This window comes from Urocitellus parryii, chromosome 5, assembly GCF_045843805.1.
Source record: "Urocitellus parryii isolate mUroPar1 chromosome 5, mUroPar1.hap1, whole genome shotgun sequence".
Lineage (NCBI taxonomy): Eukaryota > Metazoa > Chordata > Mammalia > Rodentia > Sciuridae > Urocitellus > Urocitellus parryii.
In genome coordinates this window covers 197,221,951-197,240,111 of record NC_135535.1, presented here as the reverse complement: position 1 = coordinate 197,240,111, position 18,161 = coordinate 197,221,951, and the positions used below count along the sequence as shown (strand labels likewise).

Here is an 18,161-nt window from a genome sequence, read left to right as displayed (position 1 = left end):
TCACTCTTGTAGTATTGGGCTAAGCTTTTAATTTGGGAAAATGTGAGCTTTGTTCTTTATCAAGAATGGTGGGGCTTTTCTAGAACTTTTGAATTTCTATATGAGTTTTAAGATCACTTGTCAATTACTACAAAGCAGCCTGCTGCTATTTGGGAAAGGATCATATGAAACTATTGATCAGTTTGGGGAGTATTGTCATATAGCAATATAAAATCTTGGAATCTAACAACATGGAATATTTTCCATTTATCTAGGTCCTCTTTAATTTTTATCATCAATTATTTTAAAGTAGATGAATCTAATTGGCAATGTTCAGTTATGACTCTCTTTGACCCAACAACAGCCTTTGAGATGATTGATAAATACTTTCTTTTTTATATTGTTTTCTCAGCTTCCAGGAGCTCACTCACACTCATTTAGTTTTTCTTCAATTACATTGACAGTTGCTTTCCATTCTTTGCTGTTTGCTTGTTTTCTTACTGAATTATTCCTAATCAAGTCATATAACTTTAAATGCTATTCATATGCTAATAAGATTCCCAAATTATCTCTCTTGATCGGATCTCTTTCCTCAAGTCAGACTGAAATCCTACTTCTTTGACACATCTAGCTGGATGACTACATGCCCCAAATTCAACATTAAAAAGACAGCTACTGGGCTGGGGTTGTGGCTTAGAGGAAGAGCCCTCGCCTAGCAAGGGTGAAGCACTGTGTTCAATCTTTAGCACGGCATAAAAATAAAATAAAGGTACTGTGTCCACTACAACTAAAAAATAACTGTTTTGCAAAGAAAGTCAAATACTGTCCTTAAACCAATTTTATTTACAGTCACCTTCAATGGCAACTGTATTCTCATAGTTGTTCAACTGAAAATCTTGAAGTAATGTTTAATTTTTCCTCATACATCCTTATACAGCTAACCCTGTTTTCATCTAAAAACTACACCATAATCTGTCCACTTCCCACCACATTCAATGCCACTCCGTAAACTGAGCCATAATCACTCCTCATTGTGTTCTTGTGTAATTTCCTAATATATAGTTATATTATTTATTATTATATACTATATATGTTATATATTAATATAGTACATTTATATATTTAATAATATGTAATTTAATTATGTACAATATAATTAAATTAATATGTATTACTAATTGTATAATATTGTATCATTATATATTAACAATTATATTATATAGTATATATAATTTATATTATATAGAATATATTGTATATAGATGCTATATTTTCTCCTATGCATGTTTTTGGCAGCTTTGTCTAACATATGATGATTGTAATTTTGTGGGTTAGTGTCTGAGTCCTCTATTCTATACCATCAATCTACCAGTCTGTTTTGGTGACACTAGCATGCTGTTTTTGTTACTATTACTCTGTAGTATAGTTTAACATCTGGTATAGTGATGCTACCTGCTTCACTCTTCCTGCTAAGGATTGCTTTAGATATTCTGGGTCTCTTATTTTTCCAGATGAATTTCATGATTGCTTTTTTTATTTCTATGAGGAATGCCATTGGGAATTTGTTCGGAATTGCATTAAATCTGTATAGTGATTTTAGTAGTATGGTCATTTTGATAATATTAATTCTGCCTATCCAAGGTGGATCTTTCCATCTTCTAAGGTCTTCTTTGATGTCTTTCTTTAGGGCTCTGTAGTTTTCATTGTATAGATCTTTCACCTCTTTCATTAAGTTGATTTCCAATTATTTTATTTTTATTTTTTGAGGTTATTATAAATGAGGTAGTTCTCCTCATTTCTTCTCAAAGGATTTGTCACTGATATACAGAAATGCCTTTGATTTATGGGTGTTGATTTTATATGTTGCTATTTTGTTGAATTCATTTACTAGTTCTAGAAGTTTCGTGGTGGAGTTTTTTGGGTCTTCTAGATATAGAATCATATCACTAGCAAACAGGGCTAATTTAAGTTCTTCTTTTCCTATACATATCCCTTTTCTTTTGTCTAATTACTCTGGCCAGTGTTTCAAGAACTATGTTGAATAGAAGTTGTGAAAGAGGGCATCGCTGTCTTGTTCCAATTTATAGAGGGAATGACTGTGCTGGGAAAACTGGAAATCCATATGCAACAAAATAAAATTAAACCCCTATCTCTCTATGCACTCTCCGTCTAATAGAAAAAATGTAGGGCCTAATCTTCATTATGTGGGATTAGGCTCCAACTTCCTTAATAAGACTCCTATAGCCCAAGAATTAAAGCCAAGAATCAATAAATGGGATGGACTCAAACTAAAAAGTGTCTTCTCAGCAAAAGAAACAATCTGTGAGGTGAACAGACAGCCTACATCCTGGGAGCAAATCTTTACCCCTCACACATCATATAGAGCAATAATCTCTATGGTATATAAAGACCTCAAAAAGCTAAGCACCGAGAAAACAAATAACCCAATCAACAAATGGGCCAAGAACCTGAACAGACACTTCTCAAAAGAGCATATACAATCAATCAACAAATATATGAAAAAATGCTCATCATCTCTAGCAATCAGAGAAATGCAAATCAAAACTACTCTAAGATATCATCTCACTCCAGTCAGAATGGCAGCTATTGTGAAGACAAACAACAATAAGTGTTGGCAAGGATGTGGGGAAAAGGGTAAACTCATACATTACTGGTGGGACTGCAAATTGGTGCAGCCAATATGGAAAGCAATATGGAGATTGTTTGGAAATCTGGGAATGGAACCACCATTTAACCCAGCTATCCCTCTCCTTGGACTATACCCAAAGGACTTAAAAACAGCATACTACAGGGACACAACCACATCAATGTTTATAGCAGCACAATTCACAATAGATAAACTGTGGAACCAACCCTTCAGTGGATGAATGGATTAAAAATGTGATATATATATATATATATATATATATATATATATATATATATACACACACACACACACACACACACACACACAATGAAATTTTACTCAGCAATAAAAGAGAATAAAATCATGGCATCTGCAGGTAAATGGATGGCGTTGGAGAATATCATGCTAAGTGAAGTTAGCCAATCCCCAAAAAACAAAGGCCAAATGTTGTCTCTGATATAAGGAGGCTGACTCAGTGGGATAGAGAGGGGGAGCATGTGAGGAATAGATGAATTCTAGATAGGCAGAGGGGTGGGAGGAAAGGGAGGGGCAGGAGATTAGCAGGGATGGTGGAATGTGATAAATATTATTATCCAAAGTACATGTATGAAGACACAAATTGGTGTCAATATACTTTATATACAACCAGAGATACAAAAAATTATGCTGTATATGTGTAATAAGAATTGTAATGCATTCTGCTGTCATTTATTTTAAAAAGGAGGAAAAAATAGAATATATTGTATATATAGTATATATTATATCATTATATATTAATAATTTATATTATATATATTATACAGTATATTATGTTATTAATAATGTAAATTCAATTTATTACCACACTGTATGTTAGTAATATGTGATGTATTAATAATAATTATATTATGAAATATATAATTAAATTATATTATATTTAATTATGTTATATACATTATATTTAATTTATATATACAATATACTATATTATCTTTATATATATTATATACTCTCTATTTATAGTGTGTCTAGACACTATACATATATGTGTGTGTGTGTGTGTGTGTGTGTGTGTATAAATTTAAAGATCCACATGTGATGCTGAAAGTTCTACTAGATTGAAGAACTTTGTCAGAGCAATATGGAGGAAGAAGAAGTAGTTCAAAATACAAAGGAATTATTATTAAGAACAGTAATATATAACATTTATAATTTTTTTATATATTTGCAAATATGATGTCAAAATTTGTCACTGTCTGGCAGGTAAAAGGCAGTGGGTGAGGCAAACACTTAGCATGTATTACCTCACTTATCACCAAAAGCCTTAAGTTGGCTCTATCATATTTTATTGTTTCTAAAACACTCTTCTCACATTTTAATTTCTCTGAAATCTGATGTTGTTTCCCAATTAATGACATCATCTGGTCATTGCTGGCCAGATGACAGTTATGATGTGCTTGACATTGCCTACATGGATACAAACCTAATTATCTTAGTAAATGATAATATATGAAACCAACATGTTTTTACTTGAGTTGAACAAGATTTATGAAATCCTAGATTATGAAAATGAACACATTTTAGTAATATTTTAACAAATTTAGTTAGCTTTTATTTTTCTTACTACATACAAACATGAATGATACATGGCTAAATATTTCTAAAATAGCACGTTATATGAGTATAAGACAAATATTTTTGGTAGTAAGGGAGCACTGTGCAGTAGTTGAATAAGCACTGCTTTTTCTAAATGGAATACCAAATCATGATTGATCATGTCTTCTTATTAGGCAAAACAATATATTCCCTGCACAATAAATACATAAACAGTTTACAGTATAAAAGGCCAATAAGAAAAATCAAACCTGTTCAAACTCATACTGTTTTTGAAGGTCTTTGAATGTTTCAGAGAGCCTGGATTCTGGAATCTGACAATATTTAGTTTTAAATTATAGCTTCTCCATTTCCTAGTAGCACACTTAGACCACTGCACTGAAATCCCTTATATAGAAAGAGGAAAATCTATACTTTTAAGGTGAGAATTAAATTTTATTCCTAAAGTGCCTAAATTTAAAATATTAAGTCATATTTAGTTATTTATAATATAATTACTTTAGTGTTACAATTATGAAATACTAACATTCTTCTTCACAAAAATGCTCATTCCAGATCTAGAAAGAATCTTGGTGTCTCTTAGAATATCCATGCATATAATGATCAGGTATGTATGATTTCTACAAGTAGAAACATATCATAAAGTTTACATAATGCATTTTGAATTAATAATGTAGCTTGAAGATCAGCAACTTTTTGAGGGCTGACATTTTTATCTGGCTCATTCAATGCTTGTATGTGGCTAAAAGCTGATAGGAAACAACAATTGTTACCAAATAGTCTTTTGAATGAAGGAGTAAGTGGCTTTGTATTAATAAACACCCATTTATTTCATTGTTTGTGTTTAGTTATATAACATCTCACTGTAAGAAAATGAAATTTACTTAAAAATTCTTTTTGGATGATAAGAAATTGTTTTGATATATAAAAGCTCTTCTGTTTATATTAGTATCTTTCTATAAACATACTTTGAAAAGGTAGGTAGGTATACATCTGCAGAATATATTGTCAGAAATCTAATTATTGGTTCACATATATTTTCTTTTAATTTTGATGGATAATATACAAAGTAAATATTTTTATTTCTGGTGGCCTAGTATAACGCCCATTTTTTTTTAAGAGAGAGAGTGAGAGAGGAGAGAGAGAGAGAGAGAGAGAGAGAGAGAGAGAGAGAGAATTTTTAATATTTATTTTTTTTAGTTCTCGGCAGACACAACATCTTTGTTGGTATGTGGTGCTGAGGATCGAACCCGGGCCGCACGCATGCTAGGCGAGGGCGCTACCACTTGAGCCGCATCCCCAGCCCTAACCCCCATTTTTTTAAAAAAACATTCAAGATTTTACTTTGAAGAATTGTTCCTTTCTCTTTCTCTTACTTGATATGAATTTTAGGGGAATGAGCCAATTCCTTGGGCTCCAAAGTAAGCACTAGAAATGAAATAAAGATGCCAGATAGAGCAAATTAAACCACAGGGTACCCAGTTAAATTTGCAGTTTAAATAAACAACAAAAAGTTTTGATATAAAATGCATAAATACACAAATACATCAAACACACAAATGAATAACTAAACTACATTTTAGAGTATACGAGAAAAAATTCCATCAGAACAAAATTTACTGAGACAAAATTTACAGTATCATTGGCCATTTATTAATCTATAAATAGTTCTAAATGTAAAGATAATGACTTACAGTTGTAAAATAGGATTTTTAAACAAATATTTTCATATTGTTTATATAGTTAAAACAACTCCACAAGTTTTTTGTTTTGCTTTATTTTGCCTTTTGAAATTAATTCTATATATAATTATGCAACAGTTTATATTTACTTCCATTACTTATCTCACTTCCAAATCCATTTTGATATACCATATCCCCCTAAGTAGGACCACAATAAAGCACACACAGGTGTCCAACTAAGCACTGTGCACATGATATGTAGGTGTGTTTGTTCTATCAAAAATGTTTTAAAGTTATGAATTTCCTAAAAATAGAGTCCATTTTTTTCTTTATATCTTCAGCATTTATGAATCTCTCTGGAATATAGCAAGAAATTAATACACCTTCCCTCAAATTAAGCAAAAGAGAATCACTCCATTTAAAATAAGATTTTTGAGACAAGGTTTACAAACCAAGGATTGGTAAATTTTCAAATCCTATGCTTCTCAAATATATTTGACTCTTCAATCTAAGTTATTTTATATTTGGGTTAATTTGAAAAACTATGACAATATAAACAGATGTGCTGAACACCGGTAGTTTCTAGTCTTATATAATAAACTGAAAATGAAAATATTTATACAATAATAATCACTAGTCTGCAATTCAATAAAAAGCAAATGAGGAGCAAAAGAAAATTGTCATGAGGTCATTAACTGAAAAGATGCTTATTTGAGTGTTATACTAATAATTAAGAAAAAGCATGTTTTCATGAAATTTGTATTTACTAAAATGTTTAAATTTATATGAACTATAGATATTGGGATGATTATGATTAATTTTTGTTTTCTTTTCATGCTACTAATTTTTTTTGTAATATAGATTTTTAACTACTAAGAAATTCTACCAAAAAGTTGTTTGCATTACCTACCTAGTCTATTAATTTTAGTTTGTCCCATCAACTGTGTTCCCAATTCTCTCTCTGTAAATAAGTTGAGAATCCAAGAAGGTGAACTTACTGAACTGATAAAATTGCTATTTCACATTAGTAATATTTATTTATAAATTCAATTACAATAAATGTAGCAACTCATGGAATATCTTATCATTAATTATCAAGGAGATGTCATTATTCAGGGATAAACAATAGCATTACTTCCTGTCTATTTTTTTTGTGTGCCCACTAAAACAACTATAAAGAAAGGACTAAGGTGCTTGCCTCTAGAAAAATACTTTGTTATGTATTCAAAGTATTGGAACCCTTCTTATAGAATTTAGTTTGTTTACTTCTAACTCATGCTTTAGGTTAATAATGAAAAATCCAAATGTAGGTTAGATACTGCATGAAATCTAAAGCAAAGCAGAGCATAATAAAGATAAGTTCAATTGCTATAGGGCATTATCTAATTCCAGGCAATTTTTCATATTAAATATAAAAGAAACAAAATGTACTTAAAATAGCTTTAAATAATGTGATAAAATTGTAAATTAAAGTATTTTTAAAACATTCAAAAACTAAGTTTAAGAATTAAAAAAAAGGAAAATTACTAGCACAAGAAATGTAGGGATCAAACACAGACTCACTAGTAATATGAAGTTCATATTTTAAAAACTCTCCCTTTACCAATAGATCTTTTACTTTATAGATTTTGTAGTTAGATATTAACTGAGATATACTATAGTTAAGCCCCTACAAACATACAGAATGTTTTTGACAAAAAAAATTACTTCTTTTAACTATTAAGATATTCATGATATTTTTACCCTTGTTAAGCACATGATTAAAGATCTTCATTGCAAGGAAGAATTATAACATCTTGACTTTTTTATGTCCTATGACGCCTATTAAAAATTCAAATTTCAGATAAAAATGAAGACTACTAAGCAAGGAAATATTTCAATAAACTCCTTTTAATATATTTTTGCTCCAAACAAATATTTTTAAATTGAATACACCATTTAAGCTATATGTTCTCTATACCTCTGTAAAAAGACAAGCTTTAATGATTAATTTATCTTTTTAACTATATTATAATATTTCCACTGACAAATACCCACTTACTGTTTTCATTTCTTAGCACAGCCTAAAAGAAAGTTTTCACATTCTTAATAAGTTACCATAGAAATGAATTTGGTGCTACCATATGAAGGGATAATATCAAAACTCAAGTCCTCTGTGGGTTTTTTGTGGTTTATTTCAAGAACCCTTGAATTCTCACGGGTGTTACTCAAAAAAAAAAAATAACAAAAATAATACGTCTCAGGTACTAAAATTATACCATAAAAATTACATGTGTGTTTAAGGGAACCAAAGTTTTAAATACTTAAAAAGCAATATGCCTAGTGGAATTAACACAATATATTTTAAAAATTTCCAAATATTATTTTCATCTTGAACAGCATTTAAAAAGCAAACAATATAACTACTATAACAAGATTACAGAAATACTAAAAGGAAAAATCTTATGAATACTTTTCATTTACCATTACAAATTCTAATTCTGTCAATCATAGGTGTCTTTGGAGTTTTATACTTACTGATCTCTTAATGTCTCAAAGAGTAACATTCTCGAACAAATAAAACTACTAGGCCCTTTTGCCTTTGGGAATATTATAATTAATCTCATAGAAAAACTAAAAAAGAAGGTTTTTAAAAAACACATTTTTACCTTTACACATTAATTCATGTATTTAAAAATCTTGTGACTCACAAAGTTAAAATAAGAAATAATCTTTCAACAATATAAAATGTATCACTTCAGAACGTATCTCTAGTCAATCAGTGAGGTTAATAATCTCTGGAGCTCATAAGAACATAACTAGAAATAATCTTTTAAAATACAAAAATTATTATCTAATAATCCATCTCTGAAAGTCAACAAAGACAATGTCATCTCTACTTCCAAAAATAACACATAAATGATTTCTAAGATATTTAGCATTTTTCATTTAATGTTATTTAGCAAAATTAAGTTAGAGAAAACTCCTCAAAATATTTTTAACATATATTGTAGCATAATAACCTCTCAACAACATAGATTCTCTGCCTTGATAAGAGATTAAAAATTTAAATGGAAACATCCCTGTGTTCTTAAACAAAAAGAAGCACTAATTAGATAAGTTTTAGGTAGACAGGATTATACTAAGGAATATCCAGCGGACCTAGCAATATTTATAAGCAGACACTAGTTCTGATATACTGATCCCTAATCTACTTTTCATATTTTCCTTGTCCTTCTCATGATCACCTAATATTTTGAAAGCTTTTTACTATTAACCAAAATATATATTCATTTTCATACATCTAAAATTAAAGTAATATTAGTTTGACAGAACACCTACTTAATATGTAATAAATTGTATTACTATAACTGAGGTGATACAATATTAACTGAAATTAATTTGTCATTTTGAGAAGTGTGAAAGTTTGATAGCTAAATTAATGATCTGCATTAGGCATTTTCAAATATTACATATTTATATTATTTCTAATCTTCACTAATTGTAATTACACAATGAGCATTTCAAGGGCTCTAAACATCCCATGCTGAGGATTAGTTATTTATAGAACAAGTCTTTCTTTTCAGAGGTAAGTAAATTCAAATTGACTGTTGACTCATAATTAGATGCCAGTTAATGGCAGAATAACACGTTTACTTTTTGACAGTGCTGTGTTTACAGAACTTCACTTTATAAACTTCAAAGATTAGAAATCTAAACATTGCTCAGCATAATACAGTAGGATTAGAGACTCCATATTAATTCTGAGTTGTTTTCTAATGTTTAGGGACATAAATGGTCACCAACTCTATTTCTTTATAAAAGGACTTTGACTTCTTGATTACAATTATGGTTCTCCTTCCTAAATCTATACTTTTGCCATAGTATATCATTAAAATACCCAGAAAAAAATTAAGCTTCACCCCCAAATTCACCAACTATCAAATATGCATGTATTTATATTTAATAAACTCCTTTTCAATTGGATTACTTTCTATCATAGGATCTCATCAAAAAAATTATCATTGATATTGCACTGACTACAGGTGGAAAACCACCAAGGCAGAGAACCTAAAGAATAATAATCTATTTCAAGGAAAATGACCTCAAGTATGCAAATAGAAGTATACATGAGTTTTGGTGGGTGCCATTGAAAATTGGAGGATAATTAAGAAGGATTCATATTGCTTGCTACTTCTATTGATGAGAATACTCTGAACTGTTAAATATCTAAAGTATATTTATATATGTGAAAAACCATACATATAGAAATATACTAGGAAAGACAATGACAAATAAAATACTAATAATACTAATAGTAGACTGCTAGTATTCATAATAACAGAACATAATAAAAATTCTAATAAAAACAGGAAAATGCTTTTTCATTATATGAGGTATAGAACAATAAATCTACTAGATATTTTCCCCCAGATGATTGTTTCTTTGTTTCTTACAGTTAATTTACATACATAAAGTAAATTTTTTTACTTATTTCATCTGTTGTTATTTCATAAAGTATTACTGTTTTCATCAATTTTAGGATTATTAGGAATATCAGGATTAATTCTGATACAGAAATGTATCAAACTGATGTTCTCTCTAAATAGTTGGATTATCAGCTAATCAAGATGTGGAAAAGATTTGATTACCCAGAGTGTGGGGGGAGACAAATAAAACAAAACAATGCTATAACAAATTTCTAAGAGAAGATTTTTTTCTAAAGTCAAAAATATTTACCATGCTGAATTTTCTATTAATTTAAAAGAGAGATAATGGTGAAAACTATATTATGTTTGTATAGCATAACTAAATACTTAAGCTAAATAAATTACAGATTACTTAACTAGATGAATTAATATATATATATATATATATATAATATCCACTAAAATTCTAATACTATCATAAAACTGCAAATAACCAAACCTTCTACACATACTGACTTAAAATGACATGGGTAGTTTTACCTGAAGCTTTAAAATACTGATTGTGCAATATTAATTAAGTAAAATTGATTTGAAAAAAATCTGTACTTGAAAGAAGTATAATAACAAAACAATGGAGATTTTGCTCAAAGACTTAAAACAAAGATTAATAACACACTGATACCTCTCTCCGTCGTGAAGCCCAACAGGTTTGTTTGATCTTCCACACCACAGCAGCCACCAGTAATAAGGATAAAAAGCAACTGGAAAATAAAGCAAAAATGATTTTGCTCAAAATATATTTGACATATATACTTAATTAAAAAAATACATGGAAGATTAAAACATATAGAATAATCATGTTATCTTAGTAAATAATTCAAAAAAGTATCTTGATACTACTCCTTACTTAGTTCCTTGACATCTTGTTTCTGACTTGTAATATTAATAAAAATGTCAATACTAATAATGCTTACTGTTTACATGATATTCAACATTTTAGAGGGTGCTTGCCTAAGAATATTTTTCAACTGAAGGTCATCTAGAAATTAAATGTACTAGTATTTTCTCTATTTATAGAATCACTTCAAAATTGACCATACCAACAATTCATTCTTTGCAACTTTCTTCTGAATACTTATTTTTTTCTTTCATCCTTTCTTAACCAATATACCACAAATGAAGGTAGGTTACACACCAGATTCCTTCTTTTTAAATTACAGACATCCCTTAAAACTAACATCACAGAACCATGTTCCTTTCATGCCTCAGAAATCTTCATTATTCTCATGGTTTCAAGTATGGCCTAACTAGAATGATAGAAATGCCAAAGTTATAGAAGCTTACTATTAAAAAGATCTAAGAATTTGTTTAGTTCAAATTCCCTCCAGGGAGAAAATTCCCAGTACATCTCTTGACAGTGTCTGAGCACCTATAATATCCAGCATAACTGAGAAGCTACAGACTTTTAAGTCAGGCTTTCCATTTTTAGTGAATTCAAACCATAAACATCCTATTTTCTATCATTTGGTGCCATTCCTGATTTCTGGGTAAATGTGAATCCATCTGCAATTTGATAAAATGTCTGCATCTATCTGAAGAAGCCCACAGGATGCCCTGGTCAAGTGGTTCTGAACCAGTAGTGACTTTGCCCCCAAGGAGACATTCAGCAGAGTCTGGATTGGTCTTGTTGTCACCATACAGTGAGAATCTCTTAGGATGTTGCTAATACAATAAACCAGGTCACCCCTGCAACAACAAAGGTCTTACCAGCCCCAAAGCACAATAATACCCAGGTTAAGAAATCCTGTTCTTGTATGAATTAGTGGTTGCACTTCTTTTGTTATTACTAGTTATCAATGTAAATGCCAAAATATAGTACTGAGAATTTAAACTTTAGATATAGTCTGAAGATCCATTTATCTGAATTTCAGTTAGACGCCCATGCCTTTAAGAATTTTAGCATGGGATGACTGGGGATGTGGCTCAAGCAGTAGCACGCTTGCCTGGCATGTGTGGGGCCCAGGTTTGATCCTCACCACCACATACAAACAAAGATTTTATGTCAGTCAAAAACTAAAAAATAAATATTAAAATTCTCTCTCTCTCTCTTTCTTAAAAAAAAAAAAAGAATTTTAGCATGGGAGACACAGACCTACCATGTCCAAATTGAACTCATTAATAGCATTCATAATAATCAAAGCAACTGACATTTACTGAATAGTACTTAGTAAGAACTTTGTTGTGTTTTACATTAACTTTTTAAACTACCATAATAACACTAAATATGCCATGTACACTGTCATGTGCTCTTTTACATTAACTTTTTAAACTACCATAATAACACTAAATATGCCATGTACACTGTCATGTGCTCATTTAAAAGAAGAGAAAGTTGAATCAAGGAGAATATATGTGAGTTTTCTACTCCTCAAAAGTACTTAATTGCAAGTTTTCCTCTTTCCCTTGTTTTTTTTTAAATCACTATTACAACTAAAATGTAAACATACATTCAATTTTTCATCCTTTATACTCAGATTCCAAATCTTGCTAACCATTTTTTTCAATTGTCTGTAGTAGTAGATGGTAATAAATATACAAAACTCTTTATATTAACAAATTAAATGATTTAATTACCAAAATGTATTTTTATTTGATAATCTGATAATCCACAATATTCCCTCCAAAATGAGTGAACCTGATATTCAGTTGAGATGCTAAGACAATGAATTTCTGGGTATTTTATTTTTATAAATTTTATTAATTTTTTATATATGACAGTGGAATGCATTACAATTCATATTATACATAAAGAGCACAATTTTACATATCTCTGGCTGTATAAAATGTATATTCACACCAATTTGTGTATTCATACATGTACTTTGGATAATGATGTCCATCACATTCCACCATCATTTCTAACCCCATGCACCCTCCCTTCCTCTTGTACTACTCTGCTCTATCTAGAGAGTTCAACTATTCCTCCCATGCTCCCCACTCCCTAGGTCACAATGAATCAGCCTCCTCACATCAGAGAAAATATTTGGCCTTTTGTTTCTTGGGATTGGCTTACTTTGCTTAGCATGATATTCTCCAACACCATCCATTTACCTGCAAATGCCATGATTTTATTCTCTTTTATTGCTGAGTAATATTCCATTGTGTATGTATGCCACATTTTTTTTTATCCATTCATCTATTGAGGGGCATCTAGGTTGGTTCCATAGTTGAGCTATTGTGAATTGTGCTGCTGTAAACATTGATGTGGCTGTGTCCCTGTAATATGCTGTTTTTAAGTCCTTTGAGTATAGACTGAGGACAGGGATAGCTGGGTCAAATAAATGATGGTTCTATTCCCAGTTTTCCAAGGAATCTCCATACTGCTTTCCATATTGGCTGCACCAATTTGCAGTCCCATCAGCAATGTATGAGTGTACCTTTTTCCCAACATCCACACCAACACTTATTGTTGCTCTATATCAGTGAAAATACTCTGAGAGGGAAATCAGGGAAACTACCCCATTTGCAATAGCCTCAAAAAAATAAATCAACAAAAGAGGTGAAAGATCTATACAATGAAAACTACAGAACCCTAAAAAAAGAAATCAAAGAAGACCTTAGAAGATGGAAACATCTACCTTGGTCTTGGATAGGCAGACTTAATATTATCAAAATGACCATACTACCAAACCACTATACAGATTTAATGCAATTTCAATTTAATGCAAGAAGATCAAAGTCCCATTAGCTTCCTCATAGAAATAGGAAAAGCAATCATGAAATTCATCTGGAAAGATAAGAGACCCAGAAGAGCTAAATAAATCCTTAGCAGGAAGAGTAAAGCAGGTGGCATCACTGTACCAGACCTTAAACTATACTACAGAGCAACAGTAACAAAAACAGCATGGTATTGGCACTAAAACAGACTGGTAGACCAATGGTACAGAATAGAAGACAGAGACTAACCCACAAAATTACAATCGTCTTATATTAGAATCATATAATATGTGGTCTTTCTTTAATATTTGGCTTCTTTAACTTAGTGTGTTTTCCTGGATCATCCATAATACCTCTTGTATCAGTATATCATTCTTTTTATGGCAGAATAATAATGTACTTTCATTAACTGGTCAGATTCCTCAGTATTTATATACTAGAATTTGGTTATCTATTATCTGTTTATGGACATTTGGGTTGTTTCCACTGTTTGATTATTGTGATATATGCATGTATTTTTTTTTGTGTGTGTTTATGTGTGTACCTGTTTCAGTTCTTCTGAGTATATAGCCAGGACTGGAGTTTCTAGGTCATATGGTAATTTTGTTTCATTTTTTTGAGGATCCATCCTCCACAGTGCCTGCACCATTTTGCATTCCCATTAGCAATGTATTAGGGTTTCTGATGTAATTTCGATACCATATCTTCTTTAGAGTTCTTTTCCTCAGGCTATTCCCATCTTATTCTCTGCTACAACTATGAAAACTGCTTTAACTCCCCTTACCCCCATTTTACCCATTGGGAAAGCAGATAAGATAGAAATCGAAACTAATTAAGGGGGAGACTTTCAATTAAACATAGCAGATTGAATACATGTGTTCACTATATTTCAAGCTGCTCCTAAAATGCCACATGAACCTTGAATAAAATCATGGCATTTGCAGGTAAATGGATAGAGTTAGAGAAGATACTGCCAAGTGAAGTTAGCCAATCCCCCAAAACCAAATTTTGAATGTTTTCCGGAGACACACCACACACCAACCGAAATCCCTCCTCCTGCACTTCCCCAACCAATGCAAAATCCCCAGGAATCCCCACAAGAACTCCAAAGTAGCCAGTGCCTGAGGCGGCAGCAAGGGTCTAATATACAATTGAATACACAGCTTAACATAACCATCATCATCTCAATGGCTTGCTGGCATCACCTCTCAACCACTCCATTCTGGCAAAAATGCCATGTGTCATTCCAACTTGGCTATGGCTCTCAGCATTAAAGAAGTTGGGGCCTAATATGACATGCTGAAGACTGGGCCTGTTGGGAGTCGCCCCTGCTCCAAATATGGCGCCAACCACGCTTCTCTTCTGGTACTAACTTCCCCATCCCCCAAACAGCAGTGGGAAGAGCCACAAAATGGTGAGCCCCTGCTGACCCTCATGATCCTTACCCACCAATCAGAAAGCACCCTGTGCCAACTGTTAAACCACTCCTGGCTCTATAAATGTGCAAAACTGTTCCTCAATAAACAGGTACTTCTCCGATGATGAGCCTTGTCTGGTCGTTCTTTAAGGGCCTAAGTTTTCTTCTATTAGACACAGGGTCTCTGGTTTAATTTCTGTGTCCTTGATCTACTTTGAGTTCAGTTTTTTGCATGGTGTGAGATAGGGGTTTAATTTTATTTTGTTGCATCTGGATTTCCAGTTTTCCCAACACAATATGTTGAAAAGGCTATCTTTTTTACATGTATGTTTTTGGCATCTTATAAGATAACTATAATTTTGTGGCTTAGTCTCTGTGTCCTCTATTCTATACCTTTGGTCTACCACAGCCTGTTTTGGTGCCAATACCATGCTGTTTTTGTTACTACTGCTCTATAGTATGGTTCAAGGTCTGGTATAGTGATGCCACCTGCTTCTCTCTTCCTGCTAAGAATTGCTTTAGCTCTTTTGGGTCTCTTATTTTTCCAGATTAATTTCATGATTGCTTTTTCTATTTCTATGAGAAATGCCATTGAAATTTTGATCAAAATTGTATTAAATATGTATAATGCTTTTGATAGTATGGTCATTTTTATGATATTAATTCTGCTTATCTAAGAGCAAGGTAGATCTTTCCACCTTCTAAGGTCTTCTTTGATTTCTTTCATTAGGGTTCTGGTTTTTTTATTGTACAGATCTTTCACCTCTTTCATGGATTCACAATTTTTTTAGGCTTCTGTAAATGGGGTAGTTTCCCTCATTTCCCTTTCAGATGATTTGTCACTGATATACACAAATACCTTTGATTTATGGGTGTTGATTTTAGATACTGCTACTTTGCTGAATTCCTTTACTAGTTCTAGAAGTTTTCTGGTGGAACTTGTTGGTTCTTCTAGGTATAGAATCATATCATCAGCAAATAGTGCTAATTTAATTTCTTCCATTCCTATGCATATCTCTTTAATTTCTTTCATCTCTCTAATTGCTCTGGGTAGAGTTTCAAAAACTATGTTAAATAGAAGTGGCGAAAGAAGGCATCCCTGTCTTGTTCCAGTTTTTACAGGGAATGCCTTCAGTTTCTCTCCATTTATAATGATGTTAGCCTGGGGCTTAGTGTGAATAGCGTTTATAATGTTGAGATATGTTCCTGTTATCCCTAATTTTTCTAATGTTTTGAACATGAAGAGGTGCTATATTTTGTCAAATGCTTTTTCTGCATCTATTGAGATGATCATTGATTATTATCTTTAAGTCTATTGATGTGATGAATTACATTTATTGATTTCCATATGTTGAACCAACCTTGTATCCCTGGGATGAATCCCACTTTATTGTGGTGCACTATCTTTTCGATATGTTTTTGTGTTCGATTTGCCAGAATTTTAATGAGAATTTTTACATCTATATTCATTAGAGGTATTGGTCTGAAGTCTTCTTCTTTGATGTGTCTTTTCCTGGTTTTGGAATCAGAGTGATATTGGCCTCATTGAATGAGTTTGAAAGTGCTCCCTCTTTGTCTATTTCCTGAAATAAATTGAAGACTATTGGTAACAGGTCTTGTAGAATTCAGCTGTGTATCCATCCAGTCCCAGGCTTTTCTTGGTTGGTTTACTTATGATGGTGTCTTCTATTTCATCGCTTGATATTTGTCTGTTTAAACTGTGTATATTATCCTGATTAAATTTGGGCAAATCAGACTCAAGAAATTTTGTTGATCCTTCAATACTTTCTATTTTATTGGAATACAAGTTTTCAAAATAATTTCTAATTATCCTCTATATTTCTGTAGTTTCTGTTGTGATATTATCTTTTTCATCATGTATGTTAGTAATTTGAGTTTTCTCTCTCCTTCTCTTCATTAGCGTAGCTAAGCATCTTTTTCAAAGAACCAACGTTTTGATTTGTCAACGTTTTTAACTGTTTTATAGTGCCAGTTTTCAAGATGTAAATTCTTTTAACTTTTGTTTATCATGGAAGATTTTTATTTCATCATCAAATCTAAAGCTTAATTTTGCTGGATACAAGATTCTTTGTTGGCATCCATTTTCTTTCAGAGCTTGGTATATGTTGTTCCAGGATCTTCTAGCTTTCAGGGTCTGTGTTGAAAAATCTGCCATTATCCTAATTGGTTTTGCCCTATATGTAATCTCTTTCCTTTGTCTCATGGTTTTTAATATTCTCTCCTTATTCTCTATGTTGGGTGTTTTCATTATAAGGTGCCTTGGTATGGATCTGTTGTTATTTTGTACATGTGCATCCTGTAGGCTTCTTGAATTTGGTTTTCCAATTCATTCTTCATGTTTGGAAAGTTTTCTAATATTATTTCATTGAATAGATTGTTCATTCCTTTGGTTTAGAACTCTCTGCCTTCCTCTATCCTAGTAACTCTAAAATTTGGTCTTTTTATGCTATCCCATAATCTTGAATGTTCTGCTCATGGTTTCTTATCATTTTCACGATGTGGTCTACATTCTTTTCAAGATTATATATTTTGTCTTCATTGTCTGATGTCCTATATTTCAAGTGTTCTTACTCTGTTGGTGATGCTTTCAATTGAGCTTTTAATTTGGTTTATTGTTTCTTTCATGTCAAGGGTTTGTATTTGGGTTGTGTTTTTTTTTTTTCCTAGAACCTCTATCTCCCTGTTGAAGTAAT

At 31.6% G+C, this 18,161-nt stretch overlaps 1 protein-coding gene across 1 annotated transcript in view; it reads right to left on the bottom strand.

Moving 5' to 3' along the window:
• Nucleotides 1-18,161, bottom strand: part of Atrnl1 (attractin like 1) — a 694,860-nt gene that overhangs the window by 363,369 nt on the left and 313,330 nt on the right. Inside the window, exon 26 of the mRNA XM_026389193.2 lies at nt 10,996-11,074. Within this exon, the coding sequence (XP_026244978.2) occupies nt 10,996-11,074 (79 nt within the window). The remainder of the gene's footprint in view (nt 1-10,995; nt 11,075-18,161) is intronic.